The 16701-nt window shown below is 34.3% G+C and overlaps 1 protein-coding gene across 5 annotated transcripts in view; it reads left to right on the forward strand.

Annotated features, from left to right (window-relative positions):
- Pcdh9 (protocadherin 9) overlaps positions 1-15054 on the forward strand; it is an 843321-nt gene extending 828267 nt beyond the window's left edge. For all 5 annotated transcript variants that reach the window (XM_028756549.1, XM_028756547.1, XM_028756548.1 and 2 more), the window contains one exon: positions 12862-15054. In XM_028756549.1, coding sequence (XP_028612382.1) covers positions 12862-13235 — 374 coding nt within the window. In that variant the 3' untranslated portion in view covers positions 13236-15054. The remainder of the gene's footprint in view (positions 1-12861) is intronic.
- The last annotated feature ends 1647 nt before the right edge of the window (positions 15055-16701 follow it).

Genomic DNA, 16701 nt, shown 5'->3' on the forward strand with positions numbered 1-16701 from the left:
AGTAAATGTATTACAGTTCTAAAATCTCCTTTGCTTTGTTATTTGGCATAGTCACTGATTGCATGTTGTATCATAGAAACAATCAGAGTGGGAAATAATGTCCAGAGCAAAAGGTGAGATTTCTGTCTAACAGGTGTCAAAAACAACTCCATTTCTAACCATGCACTTTTTCTGAAACATCAATTGGAATTAATATTTCTTGTTTCAGAATGATGAACTGAAGCTGTGTGCTGTGGATTTTGTCTGTAAGCCTAGTTCTTGGCAGGCTGAGCTCTGCAAGACAATAGGACCAACTGGATTGTGTAGAGATTTCTAGGACATTCCAGGCTATGGAATGTTTAAATTAACAACAACAATAAAAGAAGAAATTAAGAATAGATGGATAGAAAAACTTTTTGAATTGTAACAACATGAAAAATGGAAATATTTACTTTTGAGATTTTTGAAATGGTATTCTGAAATCGAATGATACAGGCAAGTGGAAGATGAGTCTTCTGTAAGGTCAAGGAAGACAGCAAAGGATTGTGCATGTAGACTGGGGTATCACTGGCATGTAAGGTCATATTGTGGTGAAAGTTTACCAGAGACAATTTTATACAACTACTAAGCATTCTGACAAGCTAGTGCTCTGGAGAAGCTAGGACTAAAACAAGAACTCTGAAACAGTGGTATTAGTGGTGAATTCAGGACATGGGGTAAGGAAGCTCTGGTATTTGAGAGATCCTACTTTCCAGGTCAAAACTACTGAGTCATCATGTTTTCTGTGGAAATGAGTAACGTACATGTTTGACAGATCTGTAGTGGACTTCAGAGACATAATCAAGTTTAACTATAATTGAGAAATGAGAGCAGAAAGGAGAGAAATAATTATATGTCCTTGCATCACACCATGAGGTGGCTGAACAGCACCATAAGAAACTTTTCTTGGTAATTGAAATAAATATGAGGATTCAGGACACATTCCACACTTCCTGTCTCACAATCTGCATTTTAAAAGTTCCCTCAAATGATTCATAAGTGTATTAACATTTGAGAAGCAGTGAGACAATGACATTTCAATTCAAAGTGGTGTTAAAATTATTCAAATATAAATATATGCACATGTACAATGATGAATCACATGGACCACACTGGAGGGGATTTTTTTGTTTGCTTAATTCACTTTTTAAATAATTAATTATTTCTGCTTTGACTTCTAAAATAATGATCTTCAGAAATTATTTAAAGTTTGTCAATTATGCCAAATCTTAAGATCTTTGATTATCTATGTGTGCACGCCTGTATTCCTATGTGAGGACAGTCATGTGCAAGCTGTAGCATACCTGTAGAAATCAAAAGACAGGTTTCTACTGTCTAACTTAAGACAAGATCCGTTGTTTTTCTTACTGTACATTCTGTCTAGGCTAGCTGGCACACATGCTCTTGGGTATTTCTCCACATCTATCTAGGGATGCTAGAATTTTATATGGTCACATAATGTATCCAGCTTCTACATGGGTTCTTTTATTCAAAGTCAGTTCTTCAAGCTGTACAGCTAATGTTTTGCTAACTGAGCCATCTTCCTAGCACTGGAGATCTTAGGTTATTTACTGAGGTATGCTCTCTAATTTATCTGAGGCTTACAGTTATATGGGACTACTTATTTTCTGAGACCATGAGAAGTGGAATGCTTAAACTCAGACATTAGTACCAAAGTGAAGTGAAGCACCTTAGCTAAAAAATCCATCCTAGGTCTCTGACTATAAACATGGATGTAAACTTCACTAGTTTCTATTTTTACTGAAATATCCAGAATGCAGGGCATAGTGGACACTGTGCAAAGTGAAATTACTACCCAACACTGTGTACAAACTGCTAACTGCTGGGATTCAGAGAAGCAAACGCAACACTTTATAGGAAGAGAATTGTATACATTGTTCTACATTTTAAAGTTTGAATTTACCTTGAAATCAATCTTGTGAATTGGTTTCTGGATGAAAGAAAAAAAACAAAAACAAAAACTAAATCAAAATAACAGTAACAAATAAAACTTACTTTAAAGAGTCCACAAGACTGATGGGCCATTTAAATGTAGTTATTGCAGAGAGATAGATTATTACAGACCGAGATCTTTTGTTCTATTTCTGTAAAGTTTATGAAACTGTCACCAGGTTTTAAGCTAAGTTACTTCTAGTTGGTCTATAAAATACACTATCTCTTCTTTTCCTTAAGAGGAAAGTTGTGACTTAGTATACTTAGTATATGTAGTTGGTCTCTTACAAGTGACTTCACTGCCTCATAACTAAGATTTTTCTCTCTAAAAGTTGTTTCAGTCTAAATAAGATATACCTAATAACTATATTTTCTGTAAACAAATTCAGTTCACAGAAAATGGAGAGTAATTCAGTGATCAGTATATGAATGAAAGTCATCAAATACCATGAAAAGAAATAGTAAACTCCAGAATAAATTAAATGTGACCTACAATAATGGAAACAAGGTGTTACAAATCAAATGTGGTCAAAATTTAAACATTAGTTTACATTATCAGTGAAGGTCTGTTTTATCAAACTGATGTCAGTGAATTGATTACAAGATAAAAACGTAATGGGAAATAAATGGAAATGCATAAAATTACCTGAGACAATTTACTTTTGAAAACTCACATTCAGTGGATGAGAGAAGGGTTATTGTGATTCGTGCAATGCAGGAAAGGTCAGAAGATATGTATGAAACTGTCCCCTGTTCCCTATAAGATGTACAGTGCTCCACATAGCAGTATCTTATCTGGAAGGGAACCTGATTGATGGGGTAGCCCTGGGTTATTGTATTTAGATTCCCTCCAGAAAATTTGAACTTTTCGTTTGTGAATAAGAGGAATATTTCTTAATTAATAATGTATAAATTTTTAGATGTCCACTTACATATAGAAATAAGTGGGTTCAATGGAAATATAACTTAACATTTCAATACATAAATGCAACCCAAATGATAAAATTATGTACCAGAACAACAAAATCATATTTTTACCTGGATAGTGCTCTTAACTGTAAAATGAGAATGATAGTAAAGTACTTGGTTCTAGAACTAACCAAACACAGTTATATCAAAGAGTAATAAATATGAAGAGCTTTGGAATTACCTTTTCACCTTAATTTATAGATGAGAAACTTTAAGCTATGAAACCTAAAATTACTTTCTACAAATCCACTCTAACTCTTTCTTCTGCTAGAACTCAGATGAATTTCTGATGACCATGGGGCTTGAGGCTTAGGGAGTTAGTCTGACTTTAGATGTTTCTGCACTAATCTTTTAATCAAACATGAATTAAATCAAAACTTTAGTGAAAGACTGAATGAATGCAAAATCTTTTTCTCCAGAATTAAAGTTTCTGTCAGGGAATCTGATATCTGGAATCCACATCCTTACCAACCTTGGGCATCCTGGAGTCCCTGAGTCACCTGGGTGGCCTTGTGGTTATGCTCAGCACATCTTTCCACGTATTTTAGATGATCCTTAGATTTCTATGTTAGTCTCTTGCCAGTCTGACAAATATCTAATAAGAAGGACTAGGGTGGAGAACTGTTCATTCAGCAGCTGTTAGTTCATGTTTTGCTTGTCCACATTGCTCTGAGCTGAGGGCAGCATAGTATATTATGGTAGCAATGTATGGTGAAGAAGACTATTCACATCACTGCACCAAGTGAACCCAGATGGCTCTGAGTAAGAGAATAACAGGTGATGTATATTTGCACAATTACACACCAAATAGTCTAACAGCTCTTCACTAAGCCACGGTTCTAAATGTTGTGCCACATCCCAGTATTGTAGGCTGGTAATCAGATCTTTAACACATGACCCTGTTAGCCACTGGAAGGCATTCCAGAATCCAGCTAATGCAGTTGTGATCTCTTATAAACTTCAGACAGTGCCATATAATATCCTGTATAAAATCTATGCTTGAGAACCACATAACGAAGCTATAAGAAAGAAAGAAAGAAAGAGAGAGAGAGAGAGAGAGAGAGAGAGAGAGAGAGAGAGAGAGAGAGAGAGAAAGAAGGGAGGGAGGGAGGGAGGGAGGGAGGAAGGAAGGAAGGAAGGAAGGAAGGAAGGAAGGAAGGAAGGAAGGAACTCACAAAACTGTTTGTGTTGGGCTGCATTCATCATAGCTATTAAACTACATGTAGCCCATCTGCCACAGAATGGAATTCTATTTTTCTGCTAGAATGACCACATGAAAAAAATGACTGAAGGTATTATAGAACAAATACATTGTTGTATTTTGTATGTGTATATAAAGGTATATGTTTGTGTTTATGTGTGTGCACATACATGGGCATGTAGAAGCCAGAGGTCAATCCTGAGTAATGTGGTACAGTCACTATCCACCATTTCTGAGACAGAGTCTCTATGTGTCTTAGAGCTTGCTCTTTAGGCTAGGCAGGCTGGTCCTTCAACTCCCCAAACCTCCATGTGTTTCTGCCTACCTGCCATTGGGATCACAAGCACAGAATGTTGCATCCAGCTGTCACACATGGCTATTGGAGATTGAACTCAGGCCCTCATACATACTCAAACCACAAAATGTAACCAACCGACTTACCTTTCCAGCCAGAAAATACAAAGTATCTTAAAGAATGTCTTTCCCTATTATTGCCTGGTTCCTTGGGGATGGTAGGAAACTATAACTCAAATTTTCTGCTTTTACCTGTTCACCTGGGTGCTGTGTTATAGTTTTCACATAAAATCTGACTTGCAATGACATCAAAGGACAGACCTCTGTAGTATGCTTACCATCAGAGCACAGTAAAACTCATATGCCCCATGTGACATTCTTTATAAGTACAGCTCTGGGATAGAGGAAAATCGTGTGGAGTACAAATGATGTAATGTGGGTTTGCCCAAGGGTCAATGTTCCTTTCAGTTTCTGATGCCAGTTCTTCTTTTGAAAGTTAATGTTTCCCATGTTTAGATTGATGTTTTAGATGGCAAATTAGCCATGATTATTTTTTCAGTAACACAGAAAATACAAGAATAAAGACTATCATAGGGGATGTATCAAATTTATCAAGGAAATAGACTTCTGACATTTCTTTCAGCTTGCTCCAAACTTGTACAAACTGTAAAAAATATATTCAAGTTAATCTATAAAAAGATAAATCATTTGCTTTACTAAATGGATTCCAAACAAAAATTTTATGAGAAAAGAAAAAGAAAGAACCCCAGGGGTAGAAATAAGCTAGTAAAACTACTAAATGTTGTTGTATTGTCTTTTACAGACACTGAAATGAACTTAAAATAAATGGCCCAAAGTATTTATTTTCCTGAAATTTTATTATAGGAAGAAGCATGAAGGGGAAAAACCAAACAAAAAAATTTAGATTTTTCTCCAGTGGGTTAATAGTAGTAAACCTTAAGCAAAATTATTGAATACGGGCCAAGGCTGCCATACCAGAAGACAAGTGCTAAAGAATAAGAGGCTAGGGAACAAATCAGGATTTAAGATCAGCCTCGGTCTCTTCTTAGTTGATGTGTTAGTATACAACGTTAATCATTGCACTGAGGAGGCAGATAGAGAAGAATCCCTCAAATTTTTGAAGGCAGCCTTGTCCTTATTTGTGAAATGAGTTCCAGGCTAGTGAAAGCTTCATAATGTAACTCTATATAAAAAGCAAAAATAAAAACAAAAACAAAAAACACAAAACAAAAACAAAACAAAACAAAAACCTCCACAAAAATAAAAACAAGCAATTCAAAATACCCAACAACAAAAATGTCTACATAAAATAAAAATATTTTAAACATTATTTTACTTAAATCTTAGATAAATGGCTACAGCCAATCAACATCAATGGACATAGCTCTCATATTTAAATTGCTTAATGATGTTTTGGTTTACCCACTCGTGCTAGCTGAAAGAACTAGGGCAACTTCAGAAAACCACAATTAAAACATAATATGTTAATTACATGTTCTGAATTCTCTACTTTTTCTTAAGATGTCCTCACTCCCTGTTCTAATGCCCAGTTCTATTTCCCTGGTTTCTGCTTGTATCTCAAAGTAAACACGTAAGTTTAAAGATCTAACACTAAAATTGAGAAAATGTACATTTAGCTTCCAGGATCTGGCTTACCTTACAAAGTGTAGATTTTGTTGTTGTTGGTTCGTCTTGTTTTATTTTGTTTTGCTTTTCAGTTCTATCCATTTGCTCACAACATATATAATTTCATTTCACTTACTTCATTGAAACTTTTTTGTTTTGTACAGATAAAAATGTTCTTGCCATCAATTGAAAATTACAACATAATATCTAGGTATGTCTTAGATTATAGGAATTTTCTCTGTCCTAAAAAAATTGAACAAAATAAAAAAAATAGTGACATGTGGAAAAACAATCTAAAGGATTAAGAAATGACTCATAAATTCTTATAGAAAATAGATTATTCTCTCATATAATTCATCCTTACTGTAGTGTTACCACCTACAATCCTCCTCGGCACTCCCTGAATCTTCCCTCTTCCCCATATCCACTCTTCCTCTTTCCTGTTAAGAACAGAGCAGGCCTGCCAAACAAGCCAAAACAAGATTCTAAAAACTAGTGCAAAAGCCCTCCTATAATGGACAACACAACCTAATATCAGAAAAAGAAACACCAGTCTATTTACATGCATCTTACCTAAAAATAACAACTAAATGAAGAATACATTCACAGAAAAGAAAAAAAAGCAGGCAAATGTAGACAGGAAACCAGTCAGGTATTTAAATGGCACCATTTGTTGTTGTTTTTGTTTGTTTGTTTATTTGTTTGGTTTTGTTTTTTTTGTTTTTAATCATCATACAATTGTCCAAGTAAAATGGTTTCATGTAATCAGAATGTAAGGCTAGCTTCACCAGCCCCAAAGCTGTTGATCATATCAATGAAAGAATGGCCCTGCATCCAGGAGTAATGACAGGATATTAAGGATCAAAGCATCATGCCTCTAATGACAATAGAGTTCCATTGCAATGGAAATACGGAGACTGCATCTTCAGAAGTGAGAGAGGATGGAGCTGTGTGACAGTCGTTGATGCTAAACTTTTTAAAAACATATTGCTTGATTTTGAATGGTAAGGTGACTTGTGCAGAGTTTGAGAGATATTTTGAGTCCTGATATAAATATTAATTGAGATCTCTTCTAAGGAACTCCTTTCTGTATATTTTTGACTTTGCAAAACTACAGGATCTGAAGGAAGGTTTGTATGTTTTTGTCAGCCCTCTCATTCTATTAAAAAAAAAAACAGGTAAATTCAGACTGAAGTTTATAAAAATGAGTAAATAACTTCGGATTTTTAAAGCAAAAGATCCGTATTTAAAAATCACAAGAGATTTCAGTTATTTTAAGAAAAAGAAAAACAATATTGTAATGATTCAATTTTACAAGTATTTGTGGCAGTTATGAAACCATACCAAAATATGATGTACCATGCATATGTCATCACAACTTTTAGTAAAAAAATATTAATAAATAAATAAAGAAGGAAAGAAAGAAGGGAAGAGAACAAAAGTAAAATTGTGCAACACATGTATTACCCACACCCAAACACGTAAAATACCATACAGCATTCTAGAACTCTAATAAGGACTTTAATGCTGTGACATGCAAAAACAGGTTATATTATTATGATTATTTCTTGAGTAAAATCTGTATTAAAATTAAGAGTCCAGTAATATTTCTTAGAGTGTAGAGATACTTAAACCAAAGAATGAGAGCCTGGAGTCCAAGCCTGTGGATGCACAAAAAGGAAGAAAAGCACTGGCTCCTGCAATTGTCCACTGACTGAGACTTACATGCACACATACACACATACACAAACAGACACACATCAAGAAAATTGTAATGAAAATATGCAAAATACAAAAAATTATTTACCGTCAGGTAAAAAATTTTCTAATAAAAATATCTGGAAACATGAAGGATTACAGTCAATGTGTTAGAGATTACTAAGTGAGTAAGAACACTTACTGATCTTGCAGAGAACCAGGAATCCATTGTCAGCAAGGGCATCGTGACTCACAGCTGTCTGGACCTCCATTTCTGGTGAGCAAACATCCTCTTTTGTACTTTGCCGGCACTAGTAAGAGCAGGCTGCACAAACAGATGTGCAGGCAAAAGCCTCTTACACATAAAATAAAACAAATTAGTGTAAAGGTTTAAAAAGTTTTACCACCTAGTTTCAGGGATTTCCAGACTTCTAACCTTGCTGCATAGCATTGTCATTTAAAGCTGTGTGTGGTCACCATAATCAGATAACAAGCATAAGGCAAAGACCATGATATGCTTAAGCCGCATGAAATATTTCTTCTATTAAACATTCACTCTAAAATTGCCAGTTTTCTTCCAACCAATTGGCAACAGTTACATATGAGAAAGTTTAGAAATATTTTTAATTTCTACTACATAATTCAGTGAGGGTTTTTATTTTGTTTAACTTTTCCTCTGAATTTAATAACAAATGAGATAATAATTATATGTCCAAAATAAAATTTAATTTTATAATATCATGCCCCCCAAATGTTAAACATAGAATAAATTCTATTTTCCAGCAAAGTATATCACACCACAATATGATATATATATATATATATATAATTTCTTTTTACTCCCTCCCTTTATCTTCCTTCCCCTTTTCCAGTTTATCCTTTTCATCAGCCTCAATTTTCAAATTCCTCTTCTTTTTCTCTATACCTTTCTTCCTCCTTCTCTTTTCCCTTTTCTATTATCTTCTTATTATGTCATGGAGATTTAACTTTAGCCTGAGGTCTGTGAGTTTCCTCTTCCTGAGTAATTTAACCCATATCTTTTCACTTCCCTTTATCATTCCCACAGTAAGGGGGCACTCAATGTTATTATAACTTTTATGTGCTGAGATCTGAAAAATTACTCAAAATATTCTATTCTAAAAGAACCGATAATGCTTAGCCGAAGTTATCTAACCATCCACACATATCACTCAGGGAGCATTAGTCCTTGGAATCCTGATTCCAGGTTAACTCTGTGTGTTTCATCTCCATTCCTCCTTATGGGAACCGTAACAAAAATAAAAAGCTCTGTTTGTCACCTATTTAAGTGTTACTATGTGTCTGGCTCCATAACATGTCTTTAACTTCAAAGTTACTTAAGAAACTACAAAAGTTCTACAGTTGAACTTATAATCTTTATCAAGTCCTTTGAGTTCATTTATAAGACGACATTTTGCCTGACAAAATTCCTGAAGAACAATTTACATTATTTAGTGAACAGTGTCACTGTTTTGAAAGCTAAAGACTGCATAACGTACAAAAATTTTAGCTCAAAATGTCTTAACCAATCAATTACCTTTAAGAAGAACTCTCAGCATCTTAGGGAAACTATGCAATGACATGAAAAGTCACCCTGGTACTCTGTAAAGAGATGCTCATCCCTTAATCCATTAACTCTTTCTTTCACAATGCCATTGTTTTCTAACCTTTCAGCAGACAGCCCTAAAGTCAATTACAACCAGAGCAGATGGACGCTCCTCTGTGAGAGCAGTGATGATATTTACAATTTAACTGCTCTATTGCAGGTACCTCTCACAACGCCTTGTGTAGCTAGTGTTCAGCAGATTTTTACAGAATAATAACCATTGATTCTAAGAGAAAAATCACTGTACTCTGTAAAAGTGAATCAATGTGTCAAACTTAAGTTTCACGTATAATTATAGACACAGTATATTGAATAAGGCAAATTTAAAAATAAACTTGTATGCTTTCCTTTTAAGGGTTCAATGAAAACTTAATTCTATTGACATTTCTGAGGTAACTTCAAGAAAAGAAAAATGTATCCAATTAATGAAACTGTAAAAGTAAAGGTTAAAGTTTGCTATGCTGGCTCGGAGATATGTTATACATCAAACTTGTGATTCACTAGTTTATCTCCATTGATCTGCAGAAGGAGTGAATACATTTAAGAGAAGTTAAATAATTCATTTATTAGCTGTCACAGAGTGTTGCTAAGGCAAACGACTGCTGTTGGGGAGCTTTTGGTGAGAGGTTTGTGGAATCAGCATCTTTTATCCTAATTACTTAAGGTCTGCCTTTAAGCGAAGGATATCTTTAATAATTCTCAGAACATTTTCAACCTCATAAAATTTTAATTAATAATTAGCATTGTTCATAGATCATCACTATGAACTGCTGGTAATTGCTTAGCACTGCAAAGGAAGCCAAAAACTGAACTGCCATGATTTTTTCCACCAGTGGGTATTTCAGTGGGTTTGGGACAAAACAAGAATTCAAATTCACATATGCATGAATCCCCCTTCCCAAGACATTAATAAAAAAACACAAGGTATGTGGTCTGAAATTTTGCTAGGCTTCAGAAACAAGGATGTGTGGAACTTTCAAGGAACCTATAACAGACGGATCACGGAGGTCATGAAAAACTTGCTTGGGAAATGTAGAAAAGAAATGACCCTTGAAGGAGTCAGTAATTAAATGAAAACAGGCCAGGCAAAAGGCAGCTGCAGGCTCATGATCCTATTGCAAGAAGCAAGCTTTGGTTTAAGTAAAATGTGTTAGCTCTGTGAATATAGAGTCACTAAACATACCACAGCCAACAGATAAGTGAGAGATTAGTTTGAACTTTGAAAGTGTGGTTAGGTTATAGAGAAAAGAGAAGAGAAGAGAAGAGGAGAGGAGAGGAGAGGAGAGGAGAGGAGAGGAGAGGAGAGGAGAGGAGAGGAGAGGAGAGAAGAGAAGAGAAGAGAAGAGAAGAGAAGAGAAGAGAAGAGAAGAGAAGAGAAGAGAAGAGAAGAGAAGAGAGAAGAAAAAGCTCATCTAGAAATTTAAATTAAATATCGAAAGAAGTAATCACTGGAGATTTCAGAGAGAAATAGTGTAAAGTGATGAATGTCATTTTAAATACAATAAAATTGTTTGCTTTTGAAAAGATGAGAACACAGGTCATAGGGGAACAAATTTGAAGGTTATTCTCAGAACAGATTTTTAAATCTAGAAATATGACTGAATGTATGTTTGAAATAGTGCTATCAGCCACAGATGTCTCCCTCCCACCTCCATCTTGTTCAGTGATGTGTCCTGTGAGTGGGTGAGTTTAGTCTTTACCATCAGGTGCTACCATTTCCGTGAGTAGTTTACCACATGTAAAATATAATTAGAAGAGCATCGAGGTAGTCCAAATTCTGAACCTTTAAAAATAAAATTACAGTGCAAACATACATTTAGCAAATATTTAATTACAATTATTGTCTTGTTACTTTAATTGCTGTCTAGGCATACTGCAAATATGTTTTAATCTTTATTCTTTTCTAGTGATCCCTGTTTTCTTTTCTACTTAGTTTGTTTCTATTTAGTTTTTCTATTCTGTTTAGTTTTCTGTTTTACTTTTAAACCATTTTTCTCCTATAGCCCAGACCAAGCTTTATCACCTGAGTTTCTTGTTTCTGTCTGTCATGTGGTGGTTGCAAGAGTTACCATCAGGCTAAGTTGACTCTCTGCTTTTAAAATGTTTCATCCCTAAGTATTGCCTGTCCATTTAAACACTTTCCAAACTTGATTCCTACTTTTCAAAGGATAATTTATCTCTTAATAGTTAAAAAAAAATTAACAGTTGAACACACATTCACAGATACACAAACACACACAGACACACACACAGACACACACACAGACACACACAGAGAGAGAGAGAGAGAGAGAGAGAGAGAGAGAGAGACAGAGAGAGAGAGAGAGACAGAGAGAGAGAGAGAGAGAGAATCTTGTTCCTTAACTGTTTGACTAGTGTTTTTCGTTATTGGATGTGATTTCACTGTTTTAACAATTAAGAATTTACTTTTACTTTTACTTTTAAATTACAGGTTAAAGCATAAGTTTTATGTCAATTTCTGATAGAATGTAAAAACAGATAATGATAAAATTCCCCCTTGAATATTATGATTCATGTAATTCAATTAGCAATTTAGCCTTAAAGTCCTTGTCTGAATGCTTGTCTTTGTTCTGTGTTTGTTTATTTTCTCTCTCCTACTTATTTACATTTGTGGTCTGGCTATATTGCCAATACTAGACTCAAACATTTGCACATTATTATAGCTGGGATTATATTAAAGTAGACAATATATTTTTTATTAAATATGTTATATATCTAGAAACTAGATAAGGAACTAAAAACCAATCTCAGTCATTAGTCAAATTTTTATATTTATGTTTGTATTTTATATTTATATTTACTTACATTTTAGAATGATTAGAAATAACTAGTTGTGGCTGTCTTATATTTAGTCAAGAAGACTATAGAAACAAACATTTAGTTTTATTAAAAATATTTAAAATTTATTTTCTTTTGACTTTATATAAACAAAATAGCAGTTACAATGTAGAAGAAACTGTAATTATGTAACTATTTCTAGCATTCTGCTTTTATGGCACTGTTTTTCAAGTACTATATTTGATATTTGTTTCTCTGTGTTGTATAATTTACATATTCTAATTTATAATGTCTGGTTTTCATACTTTCTTATAAATTTAATCATATCCCCATGAATTTTAATATATAAATCTGTAATGATTCATATGCCATAGGATTAATCAAGATCAGATCTCTCTGTTTACCCATATGTTTCTTTTTGTCATTCTGTGCTTTTGGATATACAGAGGAAGGGTAAAAAGATATAAAACATATTTTTACATTAGTAACAATGAATGTATTTGCTTCTGGGTTTGTCTTAAAAGACATGAAGTCTAATATCTCTGAATGGTTTATTTCAGGCAACGATAAGATCACCACTCCATTTTTTTACTCTGCAAATATTTTGAGGGAGAGTTTTAACGAATTTCTTCTTTTCTCTGTTTCTTGTTCTCTACAGATGGACCTCTGGGTCCCAGAGGGTTAGCTGAAGCTACAGAGATGTGCACTCAAGAGTGTCTGGTTTTGGGTCACTCTGATAATTGCTGGATGCCTCCTGGCTTGGGTCCGTACCAACACCCTAAATCTCCTCTGTCAACCTTTGCACCCCAGAAAGAATGGATCAAGAAAGACAAGCTTGTGAATGGGCACACCCTGACAAGAGCTTGGAAAGAAGACACCAACAGGAACCAATTCAATGACCGTAAGCAGTATGGCTCCAATGAAGGCCATTTCAACAATGGCAGCCACATGACAGACATTCCTCTGGCAAATCTGAAGTCCTATAAGCAAGCAGGAGGCACGATTGAGAGTCCTAAGGAGCACCAACTTTAAGATGAAGCTATATGGGACCTAATACCTTTAATCTAAATAGACATGCTAATACTGTGTGTTGGAGCTTTATGTATTCAATAGATCTCTACAACTATGCCCCTTATAGTAGGGAATACTCATAACTTTGTGTTAGCACGATGGAGGATACAAAGCTTTGCAACATAAGAGAGAAAATAGTTCTACTAGCCATGTGATGATGTTCTTTACTAGAATTGATTAAACTCTCCAGAGATCTCTCCATTGTGCAATTTATTTTTATTACTGCATTTTTCTTTTGACCCTGGACTGCTGCTATGAACAATAGAATATGCATTTGGAGAGTAAGAAAGTTCCACGGATTAGAGTGACTGACAAAACATATCCAGTTAGAAATTTGTGCTCTTTTTGTCTTTGTTTTATGCTGGGACCTCTATACTTGACATTATACTTCAAATGAAACTTTAAAAGATAAGCATTAAACCTATTGTGCTGTTAACACCGTTAGTGGACACTTGTAAGTCAATCAGTGTTAAAGTATTTGTAAATAGAAGCAAGCTATTATTAACAACTTTTGTGTACTTATAGCACTCACCTAAAAATGTTGTAGCATAATTCTGTGTTGATGGTTGCTTCTTTCCTTTTTTCAATTTCCCTCTTTCTTCTTATTTTTGTTGTTTCTTTCAGTGAGGTGTTTCTGCGTTAGTAGTCTGTCTTGGCACACATTGTTCAAAGAATCTTAAAAATTTGTGTTTTAAAATGGTTCTGAAATTTTGCTTCTTATATGATAACTTAGAATGTTAGAACTCTGTAAACATATAAAGACAAAAGAAAATATGAAAACTTCAAACAACAATAGCAGCAGACAAATACTTCTGCAAACTCTTGGAAACTCAGAACCTCTTTTTGATATCCTTATTTTCAACGTAGGCAAAACTAAAAATGACTTAATTAGTACCATTAAGCAAGAAAGTGATGGGAAAGTATTATCCATCAAATGTGATATAATATTCTGTACTTGTTGCTCTTTCAAAACTAATGTATTAAAATCAGCATATATTGAAGAAAAATCATTACTCAAAAATAGTTTCAATTGGGCAAATGTGTGTCTCCAACTTTGTTGAAATGACAGAGTTTGTGTTGATCCTCATATACAATACTGTTGTTGTAACACAAGTGTTATTAGACCATAGCCACAAAATATTTAATGTGTTGTGCCTTCATGATGTAACAGAACATTCTCCAGGTAGGTAGTTGGGGAAAATAAAGGGATAAATCTCTAATTATTGCTGTTTAACTGTTTGTTATCATAGTTGGTCAATGCCTGGCAGGTACCAGCATTTTGTCACTTGGGTCAAACCAAGGGAGTGACAGATAATGTTAATAAGATCTCAGTTGCACGTGCAAACAAATCCAAATTTGAACATTCTTAGGAGGTTTTTTGTTAAGGCATGACAGATGATTTAAACAAATAAATAGCATGCAACAAAATGTCTTTATTGAAAGGAGTGAAAGTTATATTAACGCCACGGTTCACCATCAATTTAAAAGTTAAAAAAAAAAAAGAAAAAAATGTTAAAAAAAATCGCTAATCCGATAGTTAATTTGTTCTTACCAAAAAGAAAGTTACTTTGTAAATAGCAGTTCACATTTTTCCACAGTATAATGGAAAATAATGGGTAGGGGGTGCATTGCTTATTAAAGTCATTTTTGTCGGTTTGTGAGGGGTGTTTGATGACTTTGACAAAATAAATATCTAAACAATTATCCTTGTTACTGCTTTGCCAGTTCTACGTTATTTACAATTATTCAGCTCTTGCAATAAATGTTCTGAATTACTGATTGTGTTGTGTTTATTCTTGCTCAAGATCCAAATTAATTATTTATCTCCATTCTAATGTCTGGATAAGTACATGTTAATAAAATTCAAGTGTACTTATAAATTGAGGAGGACTTATGGATTTGCAGGACTTCTGCATTGAAAATATGACTTCAAATGAAAATTTCAGTTTTTCAGGTGGTCTGTGAAATGATTTTCTAAGGATATTTGTAGTGGAAATTAGTTTATCTAACCCTTGATTCCTAGATGTGAACTAAGTCAGTAACTGAGCCAAACCCACTAATTTCATGAACAAAGCCTTTATTTTATTTTTATTTTTATTTTTATTTTTATTCCAGTTATGAAAGTGATCATAGAATGAACTTAATAAGATACATTTACTCAAATGTCATGTGTTTATAGTTACCATATAACAGCTGATGATATTTGTCTCTAGTTGGAATGGGCGTCTGGATAAAGAATTTTGATTCTTTTCATAGAGATCATTTAGGAGCTGTAATTAAGAAACAAGAGTCAAGACAACAAAACTTTTCTGATTGTACCACCAGTTGGATGTTCAATAATAACCCAACCTCTGATAAACCAGATCTATCTACTCACTGATTGGAAGTACACTATTACTTCTGCTTTCCTTCACCAGAAAATAGGGTGAGTGGATGAATACCTACATACATACGCACACCACAAACACATATACACATACATACACACATACTTGCACACACACAAACATGCAGCTAATTTGGGAAAATATTATAATCTGCAGAATCTATTTCTTTATTCATTATTTATGTTTTGGAAATCAGCTAAATTATTCCACCCTGACTGAGGAGTATGAATAGAAAACTATTAAGATTGCTTTTTTCATTTTTTATAGGATATGTTATTTATTGACATTTCAAATGTTATCACCTTTCCTGGTTTCCCCTCTGGAAACTTCTTATCCTATTCTCCCTCTACCTGCTTCTATGAGGGTGCTCTCCCACCCACCAACCCACTTCTACCTCTCCTTCATTAGGGCACTGAGTATTTACAGGACCAAAGGCCTCTCCTCCCACTGTTGCTCATCAAAGCCATCCTCTGTTACATATGTGGCTGGGGCCATGGGTTGGTCCATGTGTACTCTTTGGTAGGTAGTGTAGTCCCTGGGAGCTCTAACCAGGGGATCTGGTTGGTTGATACTGCGACACTGCTGTTCTTCCTATGGGTTGCAAACTTCTTCAGCTCCATAAGAAAAAAAAAAAAAAAAAAAAAGAAGGTCCGTTCTTTGAACCAAATTTTACTGTTTTGTCCCTGCAATATTTTTCAAACATGTGTAATAAGAACCACACTTATCAAGGCATTAAGTTATATGCTCTGTGAATATTTTTATTTATATTTATTTTATTGAAAATAGATTCTTCTCTCATACAATACATCCTGACCACAGTTTTACCCTCACTCCTCTCGCTTCTCTTTCCCTTTCCTTTCCTCACAGGTTAACCCTTCTCTTATTTTCCTTCACAAAAAAAGCAGTACTCCAAGACAACAGTCCAACAGAATAAAACAAGATACAGTAAGACAAGGCAAAAACCCTCACATGAAGGCTAGACAATGTGATTGCATAGGAGGAAAAGAGTCTGAAGACTAGACAAAAGAATCAAAGATGTA

Source organism: Grammomys surdaster, unplaced genomic scaffold (assembly GCF_004785775.1).
Source record: "Grammomys surdaster isolate TR1022 unplaced genomic scaffold, NIH_TR_1.0 126124, whole genome shotgun sequence".
Lineage (NCBI taxonomy): Eukaryota > Metazoa > Chordata > Mammalia > Rodentia > Muridae > Grammomys > Grammomys surdaster.